The sequence below is a fragment of the Haemaphysalis longicornis genome, unplaced genomic scaffold (genome assembly GCF_048455015.1).
Source record: "Haemaphysalis longicornis isolate Haplotype H1 unplaced genomic scaffold, Haemaphysalis longicornis Haplotype H1 scaffold_1118, whole genome shotgun sequence".
Lineage (NCBI taxonomy): Eukaryota > Metazoa > Arthropoda > Arachnida > Ixodida > Ixodidae > Haemaphysalis > Haemaphysalis longicornis.
This window is the reverse complement of record NW_027526216.1, coordinates 4364-20664: the sequence shown is the minus strand read 5'-3', so window position 1 is coordinate 20664 and position 16301 is coordinate 4364. Positions and strand designations below refer to the sequence as shown.

General features: G+C 45.3%; 1 protein-coding gene and 1 long non-coding RNA gene across 2 annotated transcripts; both read left to right on the top strand.

Annotated features, from left to right (window-relative positions):
- The first annotated feature begins 1895 nt into the window (after window positions 1–1895).
- LOC144161449 (uncharacterized) lies at window positions 1896–7420 on the top strand. Its single transcript, XM_077692107.1, has 4 exons — window positions 1896–2082; window positions 2474–2563; window positions 3455–3578; window positions 7301–7420. Exons 1-4 carry the CDS (start codon window positions 2035–2037, stop codon window positions 7348–7350), a joined length of 312 nt encoding a protein of 103 aa, XP_077548233.1. The 5' UTR covers window positions 1896–2034; the 3' UTR covers window positions 7351–7420.
- Window positions 7421–12094: 4674 nt separating this feature from the next.
- On the top strand, window positions 12095–15983 carry LOC144161448 (uncharacterized). The gene is made up of 3 exons (XR_013320470.1): window positions 12095–12259; window positions 13154–13277; window positions 15877–15983. It is a non-coding gene; the product is annotated as an uncharacterized LOC144161448 (long non-coding RNA).
- The last annotated feature ends 318 nt before the right edge of the window (window positions 15984–16301 follow it).

Here is a 16301-nt window from a genome sequence, read left to right as displayed (position 1 = left end):
TCAAGGTGATATCAGTTGAAAACGTTCATACACTAACCTCGCAGTATGAAGCGTTGAAAAGCGAAATCCAGAGCGAGACCACAAAAAGATCCAGATTCCAGATCCAGCACTCTTCCAGTCAACAGACGGACACCTACTAAGGTAATAGGACGATGGAATTATATTAACTGGGAATCTACCTTGTAACAGTTGCAAAAGCACCGCCGCGCATTGCCGGCCTAGCAAACTATATATTGCAGCGGCGATAACCAAAAAAATTGAGTTGCGAATCGTTCGGTTGCAAGTCGCCTACGTACTGCACACCGTGTATCACTTCCCGAAAATCTACCAGACGGGTGTCCGCGCGTACGACGGGACGGCGCGTTCACGATATCTGCACTTCAATAGGCGCGTCGTGATCGCGACCGGAGCAATAGCTTGACGCGGTACAAGGTGCACTTGCAAGTAGAAATGACATATTCACATCGGCGCAGCTGTCGCAACTCGCAGCATCCTTTTCGAGTTCCGCAAGACCACAGCGCAGCAAAGCGAAGCAGCAATCTTCGCAATCGGACAAGGCAGGCGCTGCCTTTCCTCCATGACTGGCGAACGGCGGGCGGGCTGTTGCTAGGACGCCGTTGCTAACGCGACTTCCAATGGCCGCCGAAAACACGTGACTTCCTCCACACTTTTGCCAATGCGCGGGGATAGCTGGGGGCCTCTCCTAAGCTTTTTTTTCCTCCATGCATAGTCGGTTCCGTGGAGCGTAGTGCGGGACAGCGCACGTGAAATAAACCCATCTTGTCGCCACCGTAGCTGACATAAAGGCATCACCAAGTGCTGTAATATTACTTTCCATTCCTAAAAGCAGCTATGGCTGCTTATTTTTGCCATACGGAGCGCAAAAGCTGTCAAAAGCCATTTCCCGGACCGGCGCAGCACGCACGGCTGTTGCTTTCAGCCATCGTCTCCGCGCGCCGCGGTGCGGCGGAAAGCGCCGAAACGGCCCCTTCGAAATTACGCTCTCTCCGGCCGAATGGGACGGCCGGAGGCACTAAACGGCCGGAGCGGCTAAAAGGAGGAAAGAAATCCTTGGGTCACGTGATCAAAACGTGACGTCACTGGGCTTGTTTTTGAGCGCCATGGAGGAAAGAAAAGGTTAGGAGAGGCCTTGACGTCACATTTGTGAAGCCGAGTCCCGCCATGACTTGAGCCCACGGAGCCCAGCACTCTATCCCATCATCCTTTGCTGTCTCCGGTTTGATTTGGCTAACATGGCGTCTCCCTGCCCTCCCGCTTCGAAGCGAAAACAGCTTCGTCGCTAATTCCTCGGTGCGATGTCATCTTCTAAGCTGTTGATTTCGCTTTCAATTTGCCCATTCTAACCCTCACATAAAGTTTCAATCGAAAAATGGCCTTCGTTTTTGAGATAGAAGGACGATTTTTCAGCTCTTAAGCCTGGCAAAGTAGCGTTTGTCGTCGTCATAGCAACAGGCTCGCGGGATGGCGAACGCAGACGCCTCCGATGGCAGAGTTTTCAAACTGGCTTAATTTGAAAACGTTTGTCGTAGCGACTGCGTTGGTTTGCAAGCGTAGCGAGGCAGCCACATACCAAGCGCCTTAAAAATTTGTCCGTTCTATTTGCCCAAATTTGGCCACCGCAGTTGTAAACAAGTAAGCAACATTGTCCATGGGCTTAAGAAAATTCACGTGACTTCCTCCACACTTTTCGCAATGCATTGGGGTGCTAGGGGCCTCTCCTGAGTATTCTTTCCTCCATGTTGAGCGCCTAGGGACAACGCCGAAGTAGGCGCAGCATTTCCCTGGGTCCCCCGAGTGAACGATTTGAGTACCCAGCGTGTGTTTGTGTTGATTGCTGCCAAGTGAAGCTGCAGATGCATGAATATACTGTGAATGCTAGTATTGGTGCGATCTCCGTATCCGACATACCTACTACGACATTTCAAGAGAGACTTGCAGCCTGAGCCATCGCCTCCTGTACCTGAGCTCAGCGTAGATCAGCCATGCCGGTCTCCGGCGTTTGCAGTCACAGACATGGAAGAGCGGAAAAGAGGGCATCGATGCGCTCATTTTCCCAGCAAGGTCAGTAACATCGCTATTTTATGTTTGTTGTAGTTTTTGTGTTTATACCACTGTACTGTATACCCTAAAGCTGCGTGAATTCTTGCTTACGTGGCCGCCTAGCTCGGCCTCCTAGCTGTATTGTGATGTTAACGATTTTTGTATAATCTTGAATCAAATTTAGCGTGCGCTGCATACTTGGGCGAGGAACAGACACAGTGGAAAACGACAAACCAGACGTTGGCGCGCAAACCAACACCTGCTTCGTGTATCCAACGTAGTACGTGTGGATTCTTTTCCCACTCCCTGTTTCTCGCCCAAGTATGCAGCACACGCTCAATTCAAATTACGATGCTATGTCCTTTCACACTCCGGCCGCAGTTTCAAGCGTTTCATTTTTCCTTTTGTGTAGGAGCCCATAACATTGCTCAAGTTTGATCGAACCGGTGGCGTGCACTCCCCGAAGCGCTGTCCTGGATGTTTGAAGTGCAGTGCCTCGATCGTAAGTATGCATGTGTTTGATAGCGTTAATCTCGCGAGTATGCCGTGTGCACGCATCAACGTTCTAGCTCTTCGGGCAGTTAAGTTGCGTTGCGGGAGATGAATGGAAAACGTCGCTTCTGTACAGAGAACGTAAGGATATCGCGGCCAAAGGGAAAAACAAAAGCGTGAAATCGTGAGCCAAAAAAGACGGAAGAGGGAGAGAGAAAGGATAGACCAAATGACAGCGGCAGAATCAGATCGTCCGAGGGGCTGTGAAGGTTAAGCGGCATTTTGGGCCCTTTATGAGGAGGCACCAGGAGCAACTGTCAGTAAAGTGTACATTGAAGGTGAATGGAAGAAGCTGCATATGGGACAAATAGGATGTGGCAGGGCATAAAGCCACTGAAAATTTGAAAGCACACAAATAACGCGTACAGGCAGGAGGGACACACCACAGCCTCGTCAAACAAAGGGTGGCACCCACACTTTTTATCATGTGCAGGAAGATTTGCACCCGTTGATTTCGTTACCGTAAACAAGTGCTCTCCGAGATGGACGCTTAGACGGCGTCCTGTCTGGCCCACATACACGGACTTACATGACAACGGAATTCTGTAAACCATGCCAATCGTACAATGAACTAAAGGCTGCGCAAGGTTAACACTGCACTCGTTCCTCCCTTTACTTCAATAATCCTTGTTATTAACAATGCGGCAGAGATTGCCCAGTTCTGCTTTTGCAGAAAACACAAAACAATGTGCTGTATGTGTGTTCTTTTTCTTGTAGTCGGTTGTCCTGTGTGGTCTTATTCCACGTCGCCATCTTTTACGCATTTTGTTTTTCAAAGATGTATTATTAGCCTACCCAACTTTCAGTTGTGCTGATACAGCATTTAATCCTGTTCCTGCAGCATCTGCATAGGAGGGCTTCCAGTGGAAAAAAAGAAGTGCTTGGACTTGGCCCCTACGATGTTGGTGCAGGGCCTGGAGAGCAAGGCTTGGTCTACATCCTTTCTGGGTACCCATGGAAAGCAGGTGAATGCCTCCACAAGTGGGTCGTTTTGTGGTACACTCGAAATTAGCCGCAGACAGACTGTGTCTGCTCGCAGACCACCCTGGTAGTATGACAACCAAATATGTAGCTGTGTCCTAGTTACTGACGGGAAGACTTAACAAAAAATCAACTGCCCATCTGTTGAAACGACAAAAATGGGGGATGTGAAGCTTTCCGAAACCAAGTCCAACACCAAATTAACCAGCCCAGTACTGAACACCTGTTTCTTATTGGGACGGTCTGATGCGCTGCAGTTGTGCTCTCTAGAGCTTTACTGATGCAGGCAATCCATGACCTTCTGTAGTGTACAACCATTGTCGTTAGATGGAGGTGTACATTTCCTGTGTAATTTTCCACTTCTATGCAAATCCAGATTGCTTCGACTGTGCTGGAATGACGCAATGGGATAGATGTCAGCTTAATAACATGAGGGACCCAGGTTCAATTCAGATCACGAGAAGCGTTCACTTCACCCACGATCGTCATCATTAGAAAAAGTTGGCTTTCTGCAGTGCATTTTGGGTGGACTACAGACACATCAGCGAGAGGCTGGAGGCTTCACTTTAGTAAATGAAACTGTACCAAGTACAGTATGTGCGTGAAGCTTAAGCATTGTACATGAGCCAAGCCAGGGAGGAGTGGTTATAGGTTAAATCCTTGTAAAGAAAGTTCACAAAAAGTTCAATGTGAATCACTGAGCTTGCAAACTTGTCAGATCTCAACTTGACACTTTATTGTACCAGTCTTTCATGCTCAGCTGAGGAATGGTGGACAGATGGGGGCAACAACTGGCAGAAAGGGTTATTAGCTTGCAGTTCATTTGTCTATGTAAATATTCTAAAAAAGTACTGGTATGAAATTCTCGTGTTACATTTTTCCCATTTCTATGGGTGCCTACCAGCCCAGGAATCATGGATTGGAACATTAGATAGTCAACCTCAGTATATATAATTATTTTGAGCCTTGTTTATTCGTGTCAGTTTTGGCTTGGACAGAACGAACACCAAGGCGGCCGCCATGAGAGAATGGCACTCTTGATGTCGCTGTTCTCATTGCATCATGGTCAGACTAGATGCGTGCCCTAGAGTGGCCCAAGCTGGCCATGGCCGCACACGTCTGGGCCACACGATATCAGTCCCAAAACTGTGACATGATTCACAAGGCAGTGCAGCGTGCACCATCAGCAGCCAGTGTGTTGGCTAAGTCACTGGAGCCCTAATGTCGGCAGTTTGGGGCGAACTGCATGGCGAGGCACTCCACGTATCTTGCTTATGCCAGTGTCGAAAGGGTATTCATTCGGAGCTTTCTTGTGCATGCAAATATTAAAATTGATTTAAAATATGTTATACTGAATGGTTGCTACTAAAATATGCAGCTACAAAGGAAACGTTTTGCATAGTTATCTCCGCTTTGATATTTCAAGTACTCCTTTTAAGTAGAGCCTAATCATGCTATGAACGTTTAATAGTGGTGCTACTCCTTTAAGGTATTTTTTACTTGTTTTAAGCTGACTTGTTTTTAGTTTGGAGTTAAGAGAGACCGTAACATTCTGGCCGCCCAGCCGCCCATTTCTGGCCATTAGTATTTCTGAGTTGTTCTTCAAAACAGTTTTTGCTCGGCACTTCTCTGAAATGTCGAGGACACCTAACTGAACTTAGTCGTGATTAATGCATTATCGTGCAAAGGTGTAGCAATCTCCAACCTTGCGCTCACCTGGTAGAGCATCATCCTTACATCACAAAAAAAGCTTTGTTTTGCCAAATCTTTGCCACTTCATACCACTATATAGAATTTGCTGCCAACATAGGGGTGCTCTCCAGCTGAATCAGCCTTAGGTGTCACAGGAGTGAGAGTAAGAACTTTAAAATAATGTTAGAAATAAGCACAATACAATAGCTTTCTATTTTGTAACTGTTAACAGGTCGTCCAACCTCATTGCGACTGTAGGATGTGACTTGTTCGTAGAAGGGCAAAATCAGAAAAACAGAGACGAGCAAGTAAGTCATTGTTGTACAACAGCTTCTGCGACACCTAAGTTAAAGGAGCCATGAAGAGAAAATGCAAGTTGGTTTTATTCGAAAGATTTCGTGTTTTATAGTGCCCCCAGCGCTTGTCCGGATACAAACGGTGTTTTATTCACTGAGAAATTAAACAATTTAGGTTAAAATTTTGATTTTCCCGCTCAATCGTGCATTTTCGTGGTCCCAAGAGACATCACAGGAACCGACCGCTCTGCAGTCTAGAGTACCTTGATTCACGCATCCGCCGTACAGGGTAGAGACACGTATACGCTGGCGCCGCCATTTTCGGTTGCTCGCTCGCCGCCGAAGCAAGTCATTGTGTCAAAACCGCGCTAAAATTATCGCCGCAACGCGGTTTACTGACGAAGTTTGAATCATATTGTCTGTTTCGCGTTGCTAGGTCTCGTGGGAAACGAAAAGAATAACGCGTTGAGCCCGTTGGCCCAATTGCGGCGGGACGGGACCGTTCAAAGGTTGTCTCCACCCTGTACAGCGGTGTTGGTTTGTTCCCGCGTTTTTTTACGTTCCGTAACCTAGATGGCGCCACCATACCGTGGCAAGCGTTTGGTTTGTGTTTGCCCGCATTTAAACCTGGCTTGTTTTTGTTCTGGGAGAAAATATTCGTTCCCTGAAACAGTGCTCGCTCGACAAATGGGGTCACGTAAAACAAGGTTGCTTGCGTCAATCGGCCAGTGTCGTCTGAGACAGCCCCAAGCCCCGTAGTGCTGTGCTGCTAAACCAAGCATGCTGTGCGCAGTACGAACAGCAGAATGCATCAGTACTTCTATGTTTACATGTGCTTTCATAATTTCCACTGTTTGTCCCATCATTCTTATTGCTTTGTAAAGAATGTGCCCTAAATTTAAGCGCAAATCGCTCGTTCGTCTAGTTTGTAATTACAGCTCTACCTAATTTGTGTCTGCTTCTGCCAGCCTCCGCCAATCGCAGAGCTTAGCTCATGTGACATCATAGGTTCTGTTGCGGGGAATGAGCTGGTGGGTCGCATGACCATTCCCGTTTTTCGTAATTATGTAGCTTATTTGAGCGAAGTTTACGTTAAAAGTGGTGTCAGTATGATTCTAACGAGACAATCTTTTGAATGAACCAAACTTGTGTTTTCTCTTCATGGCTCCTTTAAGCTGTCTGCAATTTACGTGCAAATAAAATTGTTTTCAAGATGCTTACAGTTTTTTTGCCTGGTTCAAAGAGACTGGTATAGTACAAAATTTTGAAGAAAGCTGGAGTTGGCCGTGTTTTTATTTGTATTAGGAAATGTGTGGAAATGTTCCATTTTATTATTTATTTTATAAATTTTTAACTGCTACAGGAACGTTAATTTCTAGATGTAGCACCATGTATTTGGTGTTCTATGTTTATTTATTCAAGATACCCTTATGGCCCCACTGACATTAATGAGGGGTGTGGTACCTGAGCAGATTAAACGAAGAATAATAACATAAGAGAATTCTGCCACGTGCGTACAAGAAAAAAAATAAAGGAAAAAGATACAGCAGAAACGTCAGTGTCCACACGCATACTAAAAAACATACACGCAAGCAACACAATAATAGTGTACTGTGTTTAAGCTGTTTGTTCATTTGAATTGTGAATGGGAGGCTCCTAAGGAAATATATGTAGTGCTTGACCAGTTTTCAAAATGCTATTTCTTTTTTACTTTTCAGTGACAGGGGTCTCAACAAGCATCTGGATGCACCTACAATGTTTGTGCTGAGCACCTCTGATATGTCGTCTTCTATGGCCGTGAAACTGGGAATAAATAAAACTAAAAACTGTCTCCTTCATTTGGTATATTCCTTTTACATTGTTCAGGAACGTGGAAATAACATGGAGGACAATACCCAAGCACTTGCACGTGATCGTCCCCTGGTCACTTATTGGTATTTATGCTGCAGTTTAAACGAACTGCCAGGTAGCCAACATTCACAACCAATTCAAGTAGTAGGAGTGCCCATGCTACATCGGAGGACATTATTTTTTCTAGGGACCACTGGATTGTGCGAAGAGATGTGTCTCATCTCCTACTCGGATTCTTGCAGTCCACAGGACTAAGTGAGGTGTGGTGACATTGCGTGTCTGTTATTTTAGGACTAAGTGAGGTGTTATGACTTTGAGAGATTTGATATGGTATTGGGGACGATTAGGCGGAGCAATTGCCGGCAGCTATGCAAGGCTAAGTCCGCCTTATTCAACAATACATACTACTACTACTACCTCTCAAGCTGAAAAGTTATAAGACATTTGTCCGAGGAACATGTTAAAGGTCTTCACAAGAAGACATTAAGATTGAGATGCTACACTGCAGGTTCTCTTACAACAGCAGGTTCTCAAGATTTTGCATATTTTAATACTGGCCTTCACATCTGCTCTTGAAGCCTGTAAGTTGGAAGCAATCTAATGCTTGCTTTACATCGGTTACTACAAAGGGCTAGTGTCAGCAATCAAGCATCCATCAATAACACAAATTTGTTTAGACTTAGATCCACTAAATAAGCTACGCTACCATCTATTGCCAATAAATATGCATTTTGGAATGACCACATCTGGAAACTGACTAGAGAAGGCAGTATCTTATCCTACGCTTCTTTTTAGTTTAAATGTGGCACACTGCACAAGTAAAACTGCTATTGCGATAACTGTTCTCCCGGGTGCACGCGCGGTTGTAGTAAATCTCGCAGCCGTGAACGGAATTTCTCTTTGATTTTCTCATCGTTCTTGAAAGAAGCAGAAACTTAAACGCAGAGGTAATTAAGTGTCGGAGAAATAATGAAGAAGACGTCCTCCAAATCTGATTATTGGTTGGCGCGGGCCAGCAGTAATATATTAGGGCCACACAGAGGAGAAAGAAATTTTGAAGTTTTTTTAAGAATAAAGGAACCAGCGCAGGACAAACTCGGGGCGACACCATGGACACGGTCAGGCAGGCACGCTCCGCATTAAAAAAATCGTTCAGCAAGACACCCGCAAAAATTGAAGTAATTACAAAAGGAAGCGTCAGTTCCAGCCGTTTCTTGCGTCGTCTGCTGCTAGACACTGGCCATCGCCTCCTCTCAGCTACTTACAGGGAATTCCCTAGGAGGCGACGCGCGAAGCCACATCAAGCCTGCTCACTGCAACAACAAATTCCCTAAATGTCCCTAACTTTTGTCCCCAACTGACAGTGGTTTCAGGAGCCAATCAAAACGTGGAATAATTTCCTCCTTTTAGCCGCATGCCTAAACGGCGCGGCAAATCGCGCGGAGCGGCTAAAAGGAGGAAAGAAATCCTTGGGTCACGTGATCAAAACGTGAAGTCACTGGGCTTGTTTTTGAGCGCCTAGGGACAACGCCGAAGTAGGCGCAGCATTTCCCAGGGTCCATCCCGAGTGAACGATTTGCGCTGTCAGTACCCAGCGTGTCAGTTTGTGTTGATTGCTATCAATGGACCTCTCCCGGGGTACGTCACGCGGCGGCCGTGACGTCACGGCGAGCGCACGTGCTGGGTGTGGCCGGGAGGGTGGTTGGCAAAACATTCGGACCCGCGCGCGGCGCGTATGCAGTGAGGCTGCATTAGACGCGCGCAAAAAGTGGAGTTTGTGTTTATGTGTTCGGTTTTCTGATGTCGGTGGGTTGCTGTGCTCTCGGCTAAGCAAATCGTGCGAGCAAAATCAGCGGCATCAGGCTTTGCCGCGTCCCCAAACAGGTAAATTCGGCAGGTATTGTGGATGCGCGCAATGCGCCGAAGAGGCTAGCAGCCCAAGCAGCGACATCGTCCGCTCTTACTCATAGCAACGTTTCTCATTCTCGAACTTCTGCTGTTCTTCAAAGGGCAGTCATATCGTCTACATTAGCAGTCCGCGCTGATTACTGCCATGAAATGATGCTGTTTATTAACCATCTGCTATCATGTAGTACCAGCAGAAATAGTACCGGGGGTTGGGGTCAGATGGAAACTTTCTTGCTGGGAAATATTGTCATGTTTTGATGAGATAGAGTACTGTATTAAAAATACAATGAATGCCTGACCTGCAATAGCTACGCGAAATAAATGTTTCGAAGAAGTATCCGCGATAGCCGCCTGCCGCCAAATCGACCACGACAAGTTTGGTTGTATGGGGAGATCTGTTCAAGATGAACGTATTTCATTGCTTGTAAATGCAATAAAGTTTTACCTTGATCAATAGTATTATGCCTTGAGGACGCGGCAAAACTGACATGCTTGCCGTGCTCACATGCATGTAGCATCATGCCTTCGGCGTGAGATGGGCCGCTGACGCGTCTCGAAAAAACTCGATATCTGTTGGCCCTAAGCGAACGGACTCAGTGAATGTATTCTTTTGTTGCGGCCTCCCGACGCCGGCGAATTCAGCGGGTGTACAAGGACACTAACTTTAACTATCATGAAATAACGAGTACGGGTAATTATTTCAGTGCCACTGTCGCAAGCTATACGCACTAACAATATGTGGCTGCTATGTTACTCTCACACAGTGATGCCAACCTGAGGCAACACTTTATCCCTAGAATAACTCCTCAAAAATCCCTAGATAGCAGACAAAATCCCCAGATTGCATTTTTTTTTATTTTCGCAAGTTGGCATTCACCTTTATTAGTCTAAACGCAGCTTGCTCTTCGCTTCGTTTGCTCTGAATCTTATTAGAGTTAAGATACAGCTTACTAGCAGCAACTGCAGCTCTTTTTTTCTACATTTTCTGTGGAGTGATGTGAATTCGCTTCTTCGAGCAGACAGTGAAGGTGCACGGCGGAGGTGAATTTCGCGCGTTTTTCCGTGCACTGTAAGTCACAATTGCACTTTCACTCGCGAAGCCAAGTAGTCACTCGTGAAGACAAGTTCGGAAAAGTTCCTTCGAGTGTACAGCACACCTCAGATTTTCCACAGTTGCACTTCACTTGCGAAGACAAGTTGTCACTCGCGACGACAAGTTCGGACAAGTTTCTTCGACAGCACACCTCAGAGGTTGTTACTGCGAGAACCTCGCGTTACAGAACCACAGTCGCCCTCTCTCGGCTTGCACAACACCAATGCTGTTTTAAATTAGAAAAATAGAAATAGCGAAGGAAAGTTAGAAATGAAAAATAGAAATTAGCAAAAAATTACATTCTTTGCAGTCACTTATTGTTGAAAACGCGTGGTTATTTAGCAACACCATTCACTAAGCTGCATAGCGTTTCATTTCAACAGACTCTAAAAAATCCCTAGATTTCACAAAAAGACGCCAAATCTTTAAAAGAGACAAAAAACCCCTAGATCTAGGGATAAATCCCTAGGGTTGGCATCACTGCTCTCACAATGGCGATGAGCCGTTTCGCGATTTTACTGGGGAAAAATGTAACAAAGCAATCGGTCCCCTACGTAGAGCACGACATCATCGCGATAATTTTATTTGAATAATGTTTGGTTTTTGCTCTTTATATTTTTGTTTTGTTGCTGCTAATTTTACTTTTTAATCTTTTCATGCTTTGCCTTCTTTTTAATTTTCATGCTTTACCTTTCCTTTCCCCCCTCGACATGAAATCGTTCGTAAGCCACTGTATCCGGGCGACGCAGAGATACCAAGAACAGGGAGCGTATACGCTGCCTGAGGCACCGCGCTCAGCTTAATTAAGCGGACCTCGAAAACAACAATGAATGAGCTTTCCTTGGTATGTGTCCTAACATAAAGCATCATAACAAAACATTCTTGGAACGCGTCGCAAACGCACCAATCTTCAGAATGACTCGTTAATGCTGTCACGGACTGATTATCCGAAAGCGTCACTCGTCATATACGAAAGTGTTGCGGAGGTTGTTTGTGCAGAAAGCTACATGGAGGTGCGACGTCCGCAGCTAGGATAGCTAGACCCCCACCTGTAATGTAGGCGGCCAGCGACGGCCCGAACCATCGGCACATCGTTCTTTTCGGGCACCGCGCGGCCAGGCCGGGCCGGCGGCGCAGGCGCGTTCTGCCAACCGAAGCCGCATTTCGCGGCCGCCAGCAGGCGCCACCCGTCGCGCATCCTATCCGATCAGGTGTCTTTCTTACCTACATACTACTACCACATTTCAAGAGACTTGCAGCCTGAGCTCAGCGTAGATCAGCCATGGCGTTCTCTGGCGTTTGCTGTCACAGACGCGGAAGAGCGGAAAAGAGGGCATCTATGCGCTAATTTTCCCAGCAAGGTCAGTAACGTCGTTATTTTATGTTTGTTGTAGTTTTTGTGTTTATACTACTGTACTGTGTATTCTTGTTTGCATGGCCGCCTCGGCCTCCTAGCTGTCATTCTCGTTCCCGATAGTATTGTGACAATTGATGTTTAATCTTGAATTCAAATTTAGCGTGCGCTGCGTACTTGGACGAGGAAGAGACAATGGAAAAAGACAAACCAGAGCAAAAACCAACACCTGCTTCGTGTCGCCAACATGCCTGTGGTTTGTCTTTTCCCAGTCCTTGTTTCTTCAAGTATGCAGCACACGCTAAATTCAAATTACGATGCTATGTCCCCACACACTCCGGCCGCAGTTTCAGGCGTTTCACTGTTGTTCCTTTTGTGTAGGAGCCCATAACATTGCTCAAGTTTGAACGAACCGGTGGCGTGTACTCCCCGAAGCGCTGTCCTGGATCTGTGAGGTGCAGTGCCTCGAACGTAAGTATGCATGTGTTTGATAGCGTTAATCTCGCGAGTATGTCGTGTGCACGCATCAGAGTTCTAGCTCTTCGGGCAGTTAAGTTGCGTTGCGGGAGATGAATGGAAAACGTCGCTTCTGTACAGAGAACGTAAGGATATCGCGGCCAAAGGGAAAAACAAAAGCGTGAAATCGTGAGCCAAAAAAGACGGAAGAGGGAGAGAGAAAGGATAGACCAAATGACAGCGGCAGAATCAGATCGTCCAAGGGGCTGTGAAGGTTAAGCGGCATTTTGGGCCCTTTATGAGGAGGCACCAGGAGCAACTGTCAGTAAAGTGTACATTGAAGGTGAATGGAAGAAGCTGCATATGGGACAAATAGGATGTGGCAGGGCATAAAGCCACTGAAAATTTGAAAGCACACAAATAACGCGTACAGGCAGGAGGGACACACCACAGCCTCGTCAAACAAAGAGTGGCACCCACACTTTTTATCATGTGCAGGAAGATTTGCACCCGTTGATTTCGTTACCGTAAACAAGTGCTCTCCGAGATGGACGCTTAGACGGTGTCCTGTCTGGCCCACATACACGGACTTACATGACAACGGAATTCTGTAAACCATGCCAATCGTACAATGAACTAAAGGCTGCGCAAGGTTAACACTGCACTCGTTCCTCCCTTTACTTGAATAATCCTTGTTATTAACAATGCAGCAGAGATTGCCAACTTCTGCTTTTGCAGAAAACAACACAGGACAATGTGCTGTATGTGTGTTCTTTTTCTTGTAGTCGGTTGTCCTGTGTGGTCTTATTCCACGTCGCCATCTTTTACGCACTTTGTTTTTCAAAGATGTATTATTAGCCTACCCAACTTTCAGTTGTGCTGACACAGCATTTAATCCTGTTCCTGCAGCATCTGCATAGGAGGGCTTCCAGTGGAAAAAAAGAAGTGCTTGGACTTGGCCCCTACGATGTTGGTGCAGGGCCTGGAGAGCAAGGCTTGGTCTACATCCTTTCTGGGTACCCATGGAAAGCAGGTGAATGCCTCCACAAGTGGGTCGTTTTGTGGTACACTCGAAATTAGCTGCAGACAGACTGTGTCTGCTCGCAGACCACCCTGGTAGTATCACAACCAAATATGTAGCTGTGTCATAGTTACTGACGGGAAGACTTAACAAAAAATCAACTGCCCATCTATTGAAACGACAAAAATGGGGGATGTGAAGCTTTCCGAAACCAAGTCCAACACCAAATTAACCAGCCCAGTACTGAACACCTGTTTCTTATTGGGACGGTCTGATGCGCTGCAGTTGTGCTCTCTAGAGCTTTACTGATGCAGGCAATCCATGACCTTCCGTAGTGTACAACCATTGTCGTTACATGGAGGTGTACATTTCCTGTGTAATTTTTCACTTCTGTGCAAATCCAGATTGCTTCGACTGTGCTGGAATGACGCAATGGGATAGATGTCAGCTTCATAACATGAGGGACCCAGGTTCGATTCAGATCACGGGAAGCGTTTTAATGTTTTTTCACTTCACCCACGATCGTCATCATTAGAAAAAGTTGGCTTTCCGCAGTGCATTTTTGGTGGACTACAGACACATCAGCGAGAGGCTGGAGGCTTCACTTTAGTAAATGAAACTGTACCAAGTACAGTATGTGCGTGAAGCTTAAGCATTGTACATGAGCCAAGCCAGGGAGGAGTGGTTATAGGTTAAATCCTTGTAAAGAAAGTTCACAAAAAGTTCAATGTGAATCACTGAGCTTGAAAACTTGTCAAATCTAAACTTGACACTTTATTGTACCAGTCTTTCATGCTCAGCTGAGGAATGGTGGACAGATGGGGGCAACAACTGGAAGAAAGGGTCATTAGCTTGCAGTTCATTTGTCTTGTAAATATTCTAAAAAAGTACTGGTATAAAATTTTCGTGTTACATTTTCCCCATTTCTATGGGTGCCTACCAGCCCAGGAATCATAGAAAGGAACATTAGATAGTCAACCTCAGGATATATAATTATTTTGAGCCTTGTTTATTCGTGTCAGTTTTGGCTTGGACAGAACGAACACCAAGGCGGCCGCCATGAGAGAATGGCACTCTTGATGTAGCTGTTCTCATTGCATCATGGTCAGACTAGATGCGTGCCCTAGAGTGGCCCAAGCTGGCCATGGCCGCACGCGTCTGGGCAGCACGATATCAGTCCCAAAACTGTGACATGATTCACAAGGCAGTGCAGCGTGCACCATCAGCAGCCAGTATGTTGGCTAAGTCACTGGAGCCCTAATGTCGACAGTTTGGGGTGAACTGCATGGCGAGGCACTCCACGTATCTTGCTTATGCCAGTGTCGAAAGGGTATTCATTCGGAGCTTTCTTGTGCATGCAAATATTAAAATTGATTTAAAATATGTTATACTGAATGGTTGCTACTAAAATATGCAGCTACAAAGGAAACTTTTTGCATAGTTATCTCAGCTTTGATATTTCAAGTACTCCTTTTAAGTAGAGCCTAGTCATGCAATGAACGTTTAATAGTGGTGCTACTCCTTTAACGTATTTTTTACTTGTTTTAAGCTGACTTGTTTTTAGTTTGGAGTTAAGAGAGACCGTAACATTCTGGCCGCCCAGCCGCCCATTTCTGGCCATTAGTATTTCTGAGTTGTTCTTCAAAACAGTTTTTGCTCGGCACTTCTCTGAAATGTCGAGGACACCTAACTGAACTTAGTCGTGATTAATGCATTATCGTGCAAAGGAGAAGCAATCTCCACCCTTGCACTCACCTGGTAGAGCATCATCCTTATATCACAAAAAGGCTTTGTTTTGCCAAATCTTTCCCACTTCATAACACTATAGAATTTGCTGCCAACATAGGGGTGCTCTCCAGCTTAATCAGCCTTAGGTGTCACAGGAGTGAGAGTAAGAAATTTAAAATAATGTTAGAAATAGGCACAATACAATAGCTTTCTATTTTGTAACTGTTAACAGGTCGACCAACCTCATTGCGACTGTAGGATGTGACTTGTTCGTAGAAGGGCAAAATCAGAAAAACAGAGACGAGCAAGTAAGTCATTGTTGTACAACAGCTTCTGCGACACCTAAGTTAAGCTGTCTGCAATTTACGTGCAAATAAAATTGTTTTCAAGATGTTTACAGTTTTTTTGCCTGGTTCAAAGAGACTGGTATACAAAATTTTGAAGAAAGCTGGAGTTGGCCGTGTTTTTATTTGTATTAGGAAATGTGCCATTTTATTATTTATTTTATAAATTTTTTAACTGCTACAGGAACGTTAATTTGTAGATGTAGCACCATGTATTTGGTGTTCTATGTTTATTTATTCAAGATACCCTTATGGCCTCACGGACATTAATGAGGGGTGTGGTACCTGAGCAGATTAAACGAAGTATAATAACATGAGAGAACTCTGCCACGTGCGTACAAGAAAAAAATAAAGGAAAAAAGATACAGCAGAAACGTCAGTGTCCACACGCATACTAAAAAACATACACGCAAGCAACACAATAATAGTGTACTGTGTTTAAGCTGTTTGTTCATTTGAATTGTGAATGGGAGGCTCCTAAGGAAATATATGTAGTGCTTGACCAGTTTTCAAAATGCTATTTCTTTTTTACTTTTCAGTGACAGGGGTCTCAACAAGCATCTGGATGCACCTACAATGTTTGTGCTGAGCACCTCTGATATGTCGTCTTCTATGGCCGTGAAAGTGGGAATAAATAAAACTAAAAACTGTCTCCTTCATTTGGTACATTCCTTTTACATTGTGCAGGAACGCGGAAATAACATGGAGGACAATACCCAAGCACTTGCATGTCATCGTCCCCTGGTCACTTATTGGTATTTATGCTGCAGTTTAAATGAACTGCCAGGTAGCCAACATTCACAACCAATTCAAGTAGTACCTCTCAAGCTGAAAAGTTGTAAGACATTTGTCCGAGGAACATGGTAAAGGTCTTCACAAGAAGACATTATTAAAGATTGAGATGCTACACTGCAGGTTCTCTTACAACAGCAGGTTCTCAAGATTTTGCATATTTTAATACTGG